The 13,994-nt window shown below is 40.6% G+C and overlaps 1 protein-coding gene and 2 non-coding genes across 5 annotated transcripts in view; all 3 read left to right on the forward strand.

Moving 5' to 3' along the window:
* The first annotated feature begins 4,075 nt into the window (after window positions 1–4,075).
* Window positions 4,076–13,994, forward strand: part of NOP58 (NOP58 ribonucleoprotein) — a 32,911-nt gene continuing 22,992 nt past the window's right edge. The window contains exons 1-3 of one of the 3 annotated variants that reach the window (XM_044241327.1): window positions 4,076–4,337; window positions 11,870–11,946; window positions 13,508–13,560. In XM_044241327.1, the coding sequence (XP_044097262.1) occupies window positions 4,293–4,337; window positions 11,870–11,946; window positions 13,508–13,560 (175 nt within the window). In that variant the 5' untranslated portion in view covers window positions 4,076–4,292. Of the gene's footprint in view, window positions 4,338–6,476; window positions 6,582–11,869; window positions 11,947–13,507; window positions 13,561–13,766; window positions 13,882–13,994 lie in introns of those variants that run through there. The other 2 variants (XM_044241328.1, XM_044241329.1) reach the window with 2 other exon arrangements.
* On the forward strand, window positions 12,655–12,743 carry LOC122903897. The gene has a single exon (XR_006384098.1). It is a non-coding gene; the product is annotated as a small nucleolar RNA SNORD70 (small nucleolar RNA).
* LOC122903898 lies at window positions 13,661–13,747 on the forward strand. Its single transcript, XR_006384100.1, has one exon. It is a non-coding gene; the product is annotated as a small nucleolar RNA SNORD70 (small nucleolar RNA).

Consider the following 13,994-nt stretch of genomic DNA (forward strand, 5'->3'; position numbering starts at 1 on the left):
GTAAGAAACTCAATTTTGACCAGAAATCCAGAGTTGATTAGTTTAGAGAGGATTGTTCTTTTTTTTTTTAAGATTTTATTTATTTATTTGACAGAGAGATCACAAGCAGGCAGAGAAGCAGGCAGAGAGAGAGGAGGAAGCAGGCTCCCCGCTGAGCAGAGAGCCCAATGTGGGGCTCGATCCCAGGACCCTGAGATCCTGACCTGAGCTGAAGGCAGAGGCTTAACCCACTGAGCCACCCAGGCGCCCCGAGGATTGTTCATTTTGTCCAAGTTCACAAGAAAATGAGGAAAGAGGGGCACCTGTGTGGCTCAGTGGGTTGAGCCTCTGCCTTTGGCTCAGGTCATGATCTCAGGGTCCTGGGATGGAGCCCCACATCAGGCTTTCTGCTCAGTGGGGTGACTGCTTCCCCACCCCCTGCCTGCTTCTCTGCCTACCTATGATCTCTGTCAAATGAATAAATAAAATCGTTAAAGAAAGAAAAAAGAAAATTATGAAAGAGCATAACGGTAATTAACTAGTCAGAGATGAGACTTTTGGGGGCTGTTCAGAGTTAGGTGACACAACTTCCCAGAACACAGATCACTTCTGTGTTCCCTAGGTAGGCTACCCTCTCTGAAGGCTATCCAAACTGTTATGTCTCAATGTTCTGGAAATTTTTTTTTTTTTAAATTCAAGAAACTTTTTAACTAAAATAGTCAGGAACTCCATTGAAACATGCTCTTACATAGGATCTACAGTACATAGGGCAAATAAGGGAAAGTCATTAATATTTTCATTTAGGGGGCACCTGCATGGCTCAGCCCATAGAGCGTGTGACTCCTAATCTCAGGGTTGTGAGTTTGAGCCCCACTTTTGGTGTAGAGATTACTTAAAAATAAATTCTTTTAAAAAAAGAAAATATTTTCCTTCAAGTACTGATCTGATGGCAGGAAACCCTCAGAAAATGCCAGGCTGGAGAGATGACAATAGGCTCATGAAAGGAAATCAACCCGAATCTCGTCGCATGAGCCAGATTGAGCAGGAAAGAAGGCATGGCTGTTAGAATTGGTGGCCTGAGATTTGAGCCTGTTTCCAACCCATGTCCTAACTGCCTCTAGAAAGAGTACTCCAAGTACCCACGGTCTCTTAAAGGAGAGGACTTTGGCAAAAGGAAAATATGTCTCAGAAAAGAACAGGTGAAGAAGCACCAAGCTGCTTCCCTGCTACTTGGAGAGGAACAAGAACCCTTGATGGTGGTGTCGTACAGAAAATGGGCCATGGTGTGGGCAGCACCTGTGTTCAGTGATGTGGCAGCTGTCACCAGAAAGCGTTAACTAGCAGACAGCAGAGCAACGGAATGCAGAGCGACAGGCAGCAGCTCAATAATTCTATGACAGAAACAATCTCTACGGCCCAGCCTCTGGGGATTCCTAAAGGAAACCATGAAGGAGGTTGTGTCATCATGGGTTCTTAACTTCTTTGAAAAGGCAAGTGAGGGTAATAATTAGAGTACTTGTTGCCTAAGTTTGTTGTGAGAATTACATCATATGACGAGCATTGAAAACAAATACTAATTGTTACATTGATAAACATGTTAATTCATTAATTTTAAATGGGGTCAGTTATTAGTCAGGACTATCATACTGGTCATATTGGTCATACTGTTCTGAGAACATACCAGGCACACTCTTGCTTGGGTGTCTTTAAATAAACTGTTCTCTTTGCCTGAAATAATTTTCCTCCAGATATTGTGAGAGCTGGCTCCCTAAAGTTATTTATTCAAACGTCAACTCAATGAGGCATTTGCTGGTCATCCAGGAATATCTTATTCCCCTATCCTGCTTTCTTTTTCTCTGTAGCACCTAGTATTCTCTATTATACTAGATATTTATTTATTTAGTTTCCTCTCACTAGAATATAAATTCCATGAAGTGTGGAGATTTTTCCATGTTTTGTTCACTCTTATGTCCTTAGTGCCTTTAAGAATGTTTGACAGAGGGGCGCCTGGGTGGCTCAGTGGGTTAAGCCGCTGCCTTCGGCTCAGGTCATGATCTCAGGGTCCTGGGATCGAGTCCCGCATCGGGCTCTCTGCTCGGCAGGGAGCCTGCTTCCTCCTCTCTCTCTCTCTGCCTGCCTCTCTGCCTACTTGTAATCTCTCTCTGTCAAATAAATAAATAAAATCTTTAAAAAAAAAAAAGAATGTTTGACAGAGAGTAAACACTCATATCTGTTGACTACATAAAAGATGTTTACTACTTGAAGGACATGAAAGATCCAAGCATCTCTTTGCCTTTATTGCAAGGCACATGGGAGGTCTCAGAACAAAAGGATATCTTTTGCTAATATCAGTTGGTCCCAAGAAGTATAGGGAGTCTGTATTAGTGCCTTGAAATTTCATCCCATTATCCATTACAGTCGTTCATTCACTCATCACTAGTCATATTTATGTATTTATGTAGGAGTCCCTAACATGAGCCAGATACTAGCTTGGTACTGGGCATCCATCAGTGAAACTTCATGGAGCTTATATTCTAGCTAGGTCAGGGTTGGGGCTAGAGGGTAGGGAGAGAACCAAAGACCCATGTTTCTTATCTTTGCCATTTCACCATGCTAAGTCATTACTGAAGTTATAAGTCCTTTTTCTGGGTTATCTATACTCTCCCATGTTCTCCTCATATTTCTTTGTGCTATGTCCCCTTGACCTAGTACTTCGTTTAATCAAGTATTAAATCTCTTATTTTTCTCTTGCAACAGGGAATTTTCAGACAATTACTGTATTTGGCCGAGATCCAAATCCAAATCCGGAGTCAGCTCTGAACCCCGCACTAAAGCAGCACTGAGCTGATTATATAAATGGCAACGTGCAAATACAACTTCTCGGAGAAGCCACAGTAAAGAGGGTGCTCCGTGAATAAGTGGTTTCATTTCTCTCTGAGTAAAGGTTGGAAGCTTTAGATGCAAGAAAAAGAATTTTACTTCCTGCAAACATTTATTCATTAAATGGTTAAGAAATTTTGAAGAGGGGCACCTGGATGGCTCAGTCGGTTGAGCATGCGTCTTTTGATACTGGGGTTGTAAGTTTGAGCCCCATGTTGGGTGTAGAGATTACTTTAAAAAACAAAATCTTAAAAAAAGTAAACTAGACCAAAAAAGATGTATCTTATTAAATGATATGATACCACAAACAGACACCGTGCTTCCACTTCACCCACCTACCCTTCTTTTCCCAGTGAAGCCATTTTGGTTTCTTTTGCCTCCCTGACCAAGCCGAATCCTACCGGTATAATCAACTATGCTCTGGTCAGTACCCTAGATTCCCCCACCCCTTGATTTTTCCCCCATGTTCATCTTTTCTGTTATTCAGTCCAGGATTTTCATTCCTCTAGATCCTAGGTTTCAGAGCTGCTTGAAAAAAAATCAAGTTACTTAGTATTTCAAAACTTTCAGCAGGTTGCAACTTAATGTTTACAGACAATACGCATATAAGGCCTGGGAAGTGAGGAAGGAAACTTCGCTCCCATTGAAAGTCAGGCTTGTGGAATAATTGAGGTATTTAAGTCAGTCATTCAAACTGAAAAGTCCCAGAAAAGCCAATTCCACTAAGACTAGGACGTAAAGCCTAAATAGCTACCCTAGGAATCACTGCAGCAAAAATGGGAGAGGCCTTCATATACATGAAAGACATCGGTGCTAAAAACCAGTTTGGCCAGAGAGAAGAGAACGGCCAGCCCTGCTCGCACGTACAGGGATAGTCATGGTGTCATCCTGAGAACCTCACTGCAGGGCAGCGCCATCCAGCGAGTAAAATTAAGGGGCTAGCATTTCCCAAATTTCAGATGCTTTGGGCAAACGCACGAAACAACTCCGCATTTCTCACATGGTAAAATATATCACATACAGGAATTTTAAAAAATAATAAAAAGCAAAGTTTTTCCCCTTTAGCTTTCCGTACCGCTTAAAAGCTCGCTTTAGTCCCTAAGAAGTCTCGCGACATTTTCTTCCTTTCCCCTTTTTTTCCCCCTCCCCCTTCCCACCCGGTCGGCGGGAACAAACCGGAAGCGACGTCCCGTTACCTGTCGGAAGTGACGTCATACCCCAGAAGCCTTGGAGAAGGAGGAGCGCGTTCCGGCGTTCTACACACAGTCGAGTTTGGAACGTTTGGACAGCGTGGTCTGGTTCTTCGCGAGAAGGCGTGCGCATTTGTGCGCGGCTTGTTGCGGCCTTGCAGGCCTTTGGGGGCCGAAAGTTTGGTGTGTTTTCGTTGGTATAGAGCCGCGGCGGGCCGCGCAGCCCCCTGACCCGGCCTCACCATGTTGGTGCTATTCGAAACGTCCGTCGGCTACGCCATCTTTAAGGTAAGTTGCAGATTGAACCGTTGGAGGGGCAAGGCTTGTGTTGGACAGGAGAGGACAAGGAAAGACGAAGGGGAGGACGACACTGCTCAGGGTCGCGTGGGAGCCGTTTTCTCTGAAAATCAGCAGAGGGCTTTGGGCCTGGGAGGCGCGTGTTTCGGTGAACACGTGGCCGCGCCGTTTTGGGCGCCTGGTTCTGTGTTACGGATGTGGCCCGGTGAGATGGGTGGGCAGGAGGCTTACGGAATTTCACAGGTAAAGGTATGGAGTTTGGGGTTTATTCTGAGTGTTTTTGAGGAATGTTTGAAAGGTTTTTAAGCGGAGGAATGACCTGATCTAAAGTTGGCTTTTAATGAAGTTGCTCTCCTCTGTGGAGAATAGATTACAGGAGGCAAGAAAGGAACCAAGAATATTTTTGTATTAATCGAAACAAGATGTAATTGCTTGGATCGAGGTTGGTATGGAGGGAAACAAATACCAGGAGAAATTTCGAAGGTGGAACTAGTGGGATTGGTTGATGAATGGAGAATGTGGGTTTGGGGTTGCGTAAGTGGGTACGTGATGGTGGGGAAGAGAAAAAACGAAGTTTTGGAGGGGGGCTTCTCCGGGGGAAGATACTAAAAAGGTCCAGTTTGGGCTGTGAAACTTGGGCTATTACTTAGACGTGGAAATGCAATCGTCATTTTAAGTTTCAGGCCTAAGGGAGAAATCCGGGCAGATGGTAATCAATTTGAGATATGGTTGTCTTAATAGGGAAAGTTTGAAATGTAAAGACTATCAGCCCGGAGCTAATTGAACCATGGGGCATTCGTGTAGTAGGATGCTATTGAGATGTTCTAAAGAAGGAGATAAACTGAGTACTATCCATGTGCCAGGCACTCCTCTGAGCTCTACAAATGTAGCAACGAAAAACAGAATTTTCATTTAACTCTCCTAAGGTAAAAATCCTGGATAAAATGTCTATAGTATGGGGGCGCCTGGGTGGCTCAGTGGGTTAAGCCGCTGCCTTCGGCTCAGGTCATGATCTCAGGGTCCTGGGATCGAGTCCCGCATCGGGCTCTCTGCTCAGCAGGGAGCCTGCTTCCTCCTCTCTCTCTCTCTCTCTCTCTCTCTGCCTGCCGCTCTGCCTACTTGTGATCTCTCTCTGTCAAATAAATAAATGAAATCTTAAAAGAAAATGTCTATAGTATGGTTCTTTTCATCAAAAAACTATGTATATGGTATGAGTGCAGAAAATCTGGAATCACGGGACGCCTGGGTGGCGCAGTTGGTTAAACGACTGCCTCCGGCTCAGGGCGTGATCCTGGAGTCCCGGGATCGAGTCCCACATCCGGCTCCCAGCTCCATGGGGAGTCTGCTTCTCCCTCTGACCTTCTCCTCGCTCATGCTCTCTCTCACTGTCTCCCTCTCTCAAATAAATAAAATAAAATCTTAAAAAAAAAAAATTAAAAAAAAAAAGAAAATCTGGAATCAGCATTCCAAAATGTTGATTTAGAGGAGCTTTTTTTTTTTTTTTAAAGATTTTATTTATTTATTTGAGAGAGAGACAGTGAGAGAGAGCATGAGCGAGGAGAAGGTCAGAGAGAGAAGCAGACTCCCCGTGGAGCTGGGAGCCCGATGTGTGGGACTCTATCCCGGGACTCCAGGATCATGACTCAAGCCGAAGGCAGTGGTCCAACCAACTGAGCCACCCAGGCGTCCCTTAGAGGAGCTTTTGACGTTATTTTTTTAAGCTTTTTTTCCCCCAGACATTTGAAAATATTTTCCACTTGCACTTGTTACATTACTTACTAGTTTTAAGAGATAAACTAATAAAAGCCGAAAGCTAGCTTTGCTTATTTTTTCTCATTGGGGTTGTCTGTAATTGCAGTAGTAGAAATTTTAAGGGACTGTAAAAGGCTTTAGAGCCTGGGAGTGTGTCTGATTTTACTTTTACCCAGCTTTTTGCAGTCTTTTCTAAATTCTTTTTTTTTTTTTTAAGATTTTATTTATTTATTTGACAGAGATCACAAGCAGGCAGAGAGAGAGAGAGGAGGAAGCAGAGAGCCTGATGTGGGGCTGGATCGATCCCATGACCCCGGATCATGACCTGAGCCGAAGGCAGAGGCTATAACCCACTGAGCCTCCCAGGCGCCTCCTTTTCTAAATTCTTAAGTAGAATTCTGCACATGCCAAGTTTTCTTAGCCAACTATTCATATCCATATTTTGAATTCGTGTGTGTGGATGATTTATCATCTAAGTAGATGGTAAGTATACTGTCCAGCACTAAAACAGGGAGGCACAACTGCACAGTCAGTCCACTGGTTGCTGCTGTTGGTAGGAAGGAATTGGCTTAGCAACTGTCTGGTTTTTAAACCTGGGTCATAAAATATTCAGTTGTGTCTCCTGGTGAATTACTGATTTCTTTTAATGAAAGGTATTCTCCATAAAATAAGTCTGGAGTATTCTGTCAGTTTTTAATGGTATCCATTGGCAAGTTACTGTTCAAAATTATTGAGTTGTGGTTTATGGGTTAAGTAACGTAATAGAGAAATAACTAAAGGCTTGAATACATTGGCAAAAATAATTCGATTCCAAATATTTCAGTTAATAGCAGTTACTAATTGTTAATAATAGAGACATAGAAAATGTTCTGGAATTGGTGGTTGCATCGTTTTCTGAAAAGATACTGAAAAGTAAGTTGTACACGTTAAAGGATGACTATTATGATGTATAAATTATACCTTAAAAATAGATCTATCATACAAGGTTATTAGCTCTGTTTCCCATAATCAGAATGCTGGGGTCTAAGACTTGGTTGCATAAAATTCATGCTTTAGTGGGAATGCTTTCAGAATTTTTTTTTTTTTTTAAATTTTAGAACTTTTAACCTCAGGCCATAGGAATACATTTTATATCATAATCTAGTGTACATATATGCACATATACAGAGTGATTTGCAAAGAATTAATTTGCTTGTAAAAAATTACTGGATGTTAACAAGATTATATATGAATGCAAAGACAATACTAAATGAACTGTTAATATTTTTAGGGTATTGTAAAAACTCAGTTTATGTCCATTGTATAATGAGGCATCTTTTAGTTTTACTCATCCCAGACCTTTTGTGGCTATGCTGCCCAAAATGATTGCCACTGGCTATTTATTTAGCAGTTTATGTACAAAGCTATTTAGCACTTCAAATTTGGCTAGTAGAGCTGTGGAAATCAATTTTTAGTTTAATTAAATTTCAGTAGTCACATTGTGTAGTACAGCCATGTGGTGTAGTGTTGTTCATTTCCTCACACCTGGAGGAAGAAATTTTTTTTTAATGTGTATACCAGAGTTTATGTATTAATAAGATTACTGAGCAGTATGTTTTTCCAGCTTCATTTATTGGGTATAGTTTACATACTGTGTAACCCACTATTGTAAATGTGCAGTTTGGTACATTTTAGTAAAATCTGTACAACTGTGCAAGTTTCAATCCAGTTTTAAAATACTTCTCTTAAAAAGTTCCCTCCTGACCATTTGCAGGTCTGTCAGACCCAGCTTTAGGCAGCTACTTGCTGTATAATTTTGTCATTTTTAAAAATTTCATGTAAATGGAGTATTAGTTTTTTTGTGTCTGGCTTTTTTCACTTAGCTTGCTTTTGAAGCTAATCCACGTTGCATAGATCAGTCTGTTCCTTTTTGAGTAATTCGCTTTTGAAACTATTCCAGGTCGTCCTGTACAGCTCAAGTTTCCTAAAACAGTACTTACCCATTTTGTTTGTGGAGTAACTCTAAAAAGTTAGCATTTTAGCATTGAATGTTTAGATAAAACATCGGAAATCTCAAAGTAAGCAGTTAAGTGAAAATTAAGGACCCTTTTGATATAGTGTGCTCTTTCTCTATAAATTTCATGCGTGTCTGGGATGGAGGAAGATACTCTAAGAACATCTGGCATGCTGTGGATGCATTTGTGTTTGTGTTTTACTCTTTTCGTGAAAAATTTCAAGGAGACCAGTGGTAGATGATAAAGAACCTCCATGTACACCATCACTCAGTTTCAGCAGACCCATTTTGTGGGCCATCTCTCCCCTTCGCCTCCCCACATTGTTTGAAGCAAATTGCTGCATATTTAGTTTTATCTATAAATGTGTCAGGAGTTCACTGTGAAGGTGCACACACAGGTGTCTTTCCACAGTGTCACCCCCCCATGTTAGCTTTATTCAGTTTCAAAGCAAAGTTAGTATGATTATAATGCAGGACTCCAAACATGATAACATTTCACTACCTGCTTAACTTGGCTTACACATCCCAGCAAAGCTCAACAAACACAACAGGACAGAACAAGGGGAATTGGAGGTAGGAAGTTAATGCAGTCTTTGACTGCACAGTTGAAATAAGGCCTAGGTCTGGTCCAGGTCAGCTCATAGCACTAGTTGCTTATGTTCAGGCAGTGGAGGACCTTTTTTCTTGTTAAGATTTTTATTTATTTATTTGAAAGAGAAAGAGAAGTGCACGCTGGTGAGCCGGGGGAGTGGCAGAGAAGCTGACTCTCCACTGAGCAAAGAGCCCAATGTGGGACCCAATCCCAGGACTCCAGGATCATGACCTGAGCTGAGGGCAGATGCCTAACCACCCAGGCACCCCAGACAGTCTGTATTTTGTTCAGAGGTCACTTGTGCAGTGCGTTCCATGGCAGCTACCTCTCTGATGTGGTCAGATGTGAGAGGATTAAAAAGGTCTTGATGAATTTGCTGTGCAAATCTTTCATTTCAGAAGGGATTTATTCAGTCTTGATTAGCAAACCTGTGTTTCTGCTGGTAATAGTTTCTGAGTGGGTCTCAGCCGGTGCTGGTTCGGCAGTATTTGGTCTTAGCTGCAGTGCCCTTGGTTGCTTGTGCCACTGCTTGGCAGAAGTTACTGCTTGACAGGAGTGACTCCATCTTGCTCTCTCTAGTATGGACAAGATAAAGACTAGTATTAAAACTAGCAAACGGTAGCTGCTGTGCTTAAGATTTTAGTGTCAATAACTACACACCATTTCTGCTTGGAAGTGGAGATAATTCCATCGTAATCCAAAATGGACTGAAATATGGACTTCACATACAAATGTTTTCAGATTTCTTTGTGTGAAAATGAATGACTAAAATTTGAGGCATATTTTTCAGGAAATGTAGCAATTATTTCTAATTATATTTTGTTCAGACTGTCTCTTTTGGTAATTTCTCTTAGGTATGTTGTAGCACAGTTGGGAGTGCCAAGGTTTTATTTGCCATAACAGTGTCTTTGGAGACCTTTGAGTAGTCATGAATGTTTCCATTACATTTCCTTTGTTACTTTAAGAATGCTGATAATATCTGTTGAATATGCCAATTGTTACCCAAATGTTATCTACAAATATACTTGTTTTTCAACTAGGAAAAAATGTAAATTTTATTCATGAGTCATATCCCCTGTTTGGTACATATCCTCTCAACAGTTCCTGAACTTTGGATATGGTTAGTGGATTCTCTGAATAAACTATTTCCAAAAATCAGTACTGTTCTGTGAACTTCCTTTATCAGAAAATAACTGAATTAATGTTTCAGCGCATTCATGAGGAATGTCTTTGGATTCTAAAGTTCTCATGATAGGCAAAATAGAACTGTTAGTGGCTTGTAATTTTTAGTATTTGTGAAGATTTTTAGTAAACTCTGCACAACATGGGGCTCTGAGTTCAGAAGTTGCATACTCTGTGGACTGAGCTAGCCAGGCGCCCCAGCTTGTAATTTTTTTTTAAGATTTTATTTATTTATGACAGAGTGATAGCGGAGAGAGGGAACATAAGCACAGGGAAGCTGGAGAGGGAGAAGCAGGCTCCCCGCTGAGCAGGGAGCCCAATATCCCAATACCGGGCTAAAATCGATTTGACTAACTTCTCAAGTTCTGAAAATACATCAATTCAGCTGTGTGTGATTGAATTTAACCAACACAACAGATCCTTAAAATCCTCCAGCCACACTTGCCTGACAGAAATTAAGTGCAACTTGTAATGTTGTATTCATGCTTTATCACAAAAATACGTAGTAGACTATAACTGGGCAGTAAATCCTACTGTGTAAATATTCTGTGAGAATACAGATTTGGTGAAATGTTTATCAGTATAGGTTTTAATTTTATCAGCTGGTATTTTCCCCCCTAAGAAGACATGCATAATATCTACTTGCATCTTATTTCACCAAATTGTTTTTTAAAGATTTTATTTATTTATTTTACAGAGAGATCACAAGTAGACAGAGAGGCAGTTGCGGGGTGGGGGTGCAGGCTCCCCGCCGAGCAGAGAGCCCGATCCCGGGACCCGAGATCATGACCTGAGCGGAAGCCAGAGGCTTAACCCACTGAGCCACCCCAGAGCCCCATTTCACCCAATTTAATATGCTCTTATTTTGCATTGCTAATTAAACTTACTCCCATCAATTATAAGGCATCCCAATTTTAAGAATGTTAAATATGGGGAAGTACATTTTAGAATTGATTCTATCCTGTGTAATACTTAGGCAGTTTACTTACTACATTGGGTATTGATTGGAGTATAGGGAAATAAGTATAATTAATTCTTGATTTAAGTGAAATTAATAGACTCTTTTGAAAGCAGTTTAGTAGCATCTGTCAGATGTAAAGTAATGCATTTCCTATGTGATTAATTAACTCCATTTCCAGTAAAATCTGTCTTATAGAAGTGCAACGTATATACATACAAAACTGTTTTCAGAAGGAGAATAAGGAAAATTTAGAAAAACCCTGAACATCTGTAAGGGAATAAAATGATGGTATATTCATAGAGTGCAGTTCTAGGTTAAAACCTAGAATGGTGTCCATGTTATGCTAAGTGGTATGGTATGATTCCTAAAGGTGTGTAAATAAAATGTTGACAGTCAAAAAGCCTTAAAGAATATATATACCTAAATGTTAATGACTTTTTTGTAGAGTGCCCCCTTTTTTATCTTTTTTAAGTTTTCTTACAACAGGATGTATCTTAAAATTGATGGTACCTTAGTTTTAGAGAGAACTCCATTAGCAGTAAATAAAACTTATTCCTTATTCTAGAAAGCAGGCAAAAGAAGTCTTTTTTTAAAATTAATTGATTAATTAATTTATTTGACAGAGAGAGATCACAAGTAGGCAGAGAGGCAGGCAGAGAGAGAGGAGGAAGCAGGTTCCCTGCTGAGCAAATAGCCTGACCCTGAGATCATGACCTGAGCCGAAGGCAGAGGCTTTAACACGCTGAGCCACCCAGGTGCCCCAGAAGAAGTCCTTTGATGTTCTGTGAATATGAGACCCTTTATGAAGGGGTTAGTGGTTCCTTCAAAATAGGAAGTTTTCGTCAAAGACCTCAGCTGAATTCCATTCAGTTACTCAGTATTAATTTGACCAAAATTTTATGGTGGGTAAGAAAACTGTCTTGTTACTTCAGTGAGAAAAATAGCTTCCACACTCATTTTACATATGCAGTTGCACTTGAAGCATGTAGTTATGTATGCCTAAGGATCCCATTTGAATAAAATTATTTAAATATTTGTTACAGGTTTTGAATGAGAAGAAACTTCAAGAGGTTGATAGTTTGTGGAAAGAATTTGAAACTCCAGAGAAAGCAAATAAAATGTAAGCCATCTTGAAACTAAGAATTTAGCAATTAACATTTTGTTGGTGTTTGTTAGTGGTGGTGGTTTTAAGATTTTCATTTATTTAGAGAGAGAGAGCCTGTGAGTGGGGGGAGGTGGTAGGAGCAAAGGGAGAAGGGCAAGCAGACTCTGAGCATAGAGCCTGGCGTGGGACCTGATCCCACAACCCTGAGATCATGACTTGAATGGAAATCAAGAGCCAGATACTTAACTGTCTGAGCCACCCAGGTACCCCTGTTGTTTTAATCTCTGTACCCAGTGTGGGGCGGGTAGGGGCCCCAAGTGGTGAAATCATTGAATAGTAATGTATCTGTAGATCTCTTACTGACTTGGAGAGAGGCCAGTGGTAGACTGAGGAAACCATGCTTCAGAATGATTGTATCATGGGATCCCATTTTTTGCAGGATTCTTGTGTATCTCTATATGCTCTTATGCAAGCATAGAGAGAGATGAACAAATGCTACTTCAGAAAGGTGAAGTGAGGCAGAATAAGATGAAATTACTGCTTTTCCTAAAATCTTTGTATTGTTAAGTGTGTATTTAAGGGACCCCCCCACCCCGCGCTGGGGGGGGTTTCGTTCATGGCAGGTAAGAAAATCTTCCTTAAAACACCACTATTTTAGGTATAATAGAAGACTAGTTTTTCTTTTTCAAGAGCTGTATGCTTCATTTGGCTGAGTTAACCTGATTCATTGTTGTCAATGATGTATTCTTGTTGGAACTGAATATAAATGATCTAATTCAAATATTCGTCACTACCACTGAGACAACAATGAATTATGAATTAATTGTATATTTCTGTTTCAATATAAAATGGTGTTACCTTGCATATACCCTGCATGGGGGGAAAGGTGGCTAAATAAGGGTAACAGGAATCAGATTTGATGATAAGCTATTTCTTTTCTTTTCTTTTTTTTTTTAAGATTTTATATATTTATTTGACACAGAGAGAGAGAGATCACAAGCAGGCAGAGAGGGGACAGGGAAGCAGGTCCCTGCCGAGCAGAGAGCCAGACACTGAGTCCCAGGACCCTGAGATCATGATCCAAGCTGAAGGCAGAGGCTTAGACCACTGAGCCCCCCCCCCCACCGGGTGCCCCGAGGATAAGCTATTTCTTAACAGCCTTTGTACTAGATGGACAAACCACTGTTGTTGAGATTCCTGACTTAGGAGGGGCTCTTAATACCTTTTCTAAGGTCTCTTTTCTGTGTAATACAAGGATCTGTGTCCAGCTCTATAAGCAGCAGAGGTTATGTTGAAGCTTCAGCATCTTTCCTGTGGTTGGGATGTGGTATCAAACCTCTTTGCTGATGTTCATTTTCCTTCAAAGTCTACAACCTCTGCAGCAGTCCAGACATTACTCACCTAACATTTAGAGAAACTGGTTGTTTCAAGAATTTACCTAACTTTGCACCACGATGCCTTAGTGAAAGTTTATTTTGTTGGTATGTGCTTGGAAACAATCCAAAACCTTTTTCCTAAATACGTGGCTTCTTCACAATCAATATGTCCTTGTAACTTTTCTTTTTTTTCCTTCTAGAGTAAAGCTAAAACATTTTGAGAAATTTCAGGATACAGCAGAAGCATTAGCAGGTAAAGTGAAAGACTAGCTTTTTTTGTTTTTGTTTTCAATCTTGTCAGTTGATTATCCTTATCAAAAGATTATTTGCTTCAGTTGCCTGAGTTAACCTTATTCAATGTTGTCAATGATGCATTCTTTCTGGAATTGAATTTAAGTGATCTAACTCAAATTCGTCACTACCACTGAGACAACATTGAGTTAGCTTTTTTCACCATAGGGTTTGTTCCCCCATGTGATGAGAGGTGAGAAGTGGTTAAATTGATCTCCCTGTGGAAACCAACAGCATAATGCTGAAGCACAATTCAGTAAAAGCTGTTCTGCAAGGGACCAAGGTAATGTAGTCAAGTACACAGCTCTCTGATAATTTTAATCCAGGGGTAAAGTTGAGAATAGCTAGGGTTCACAATTGAAGTAATGATAAAGCAGCTCTCTAAAAGTATGTTTT

The sequence above is a fragment of the Neovison vison genome, chromosome 3 (genome assembly GCF_020171115.1).
Source record: "Neovison vison isolate M4711 chromosome 3, ASM_NN_V1, whole genome shotgun sequence".
Lineage (NCBI taxonomy): Eukaryota > Metazoa > Chordata > Mammalia > Carnivora > Mustelidae > Neogale > Neogale vison.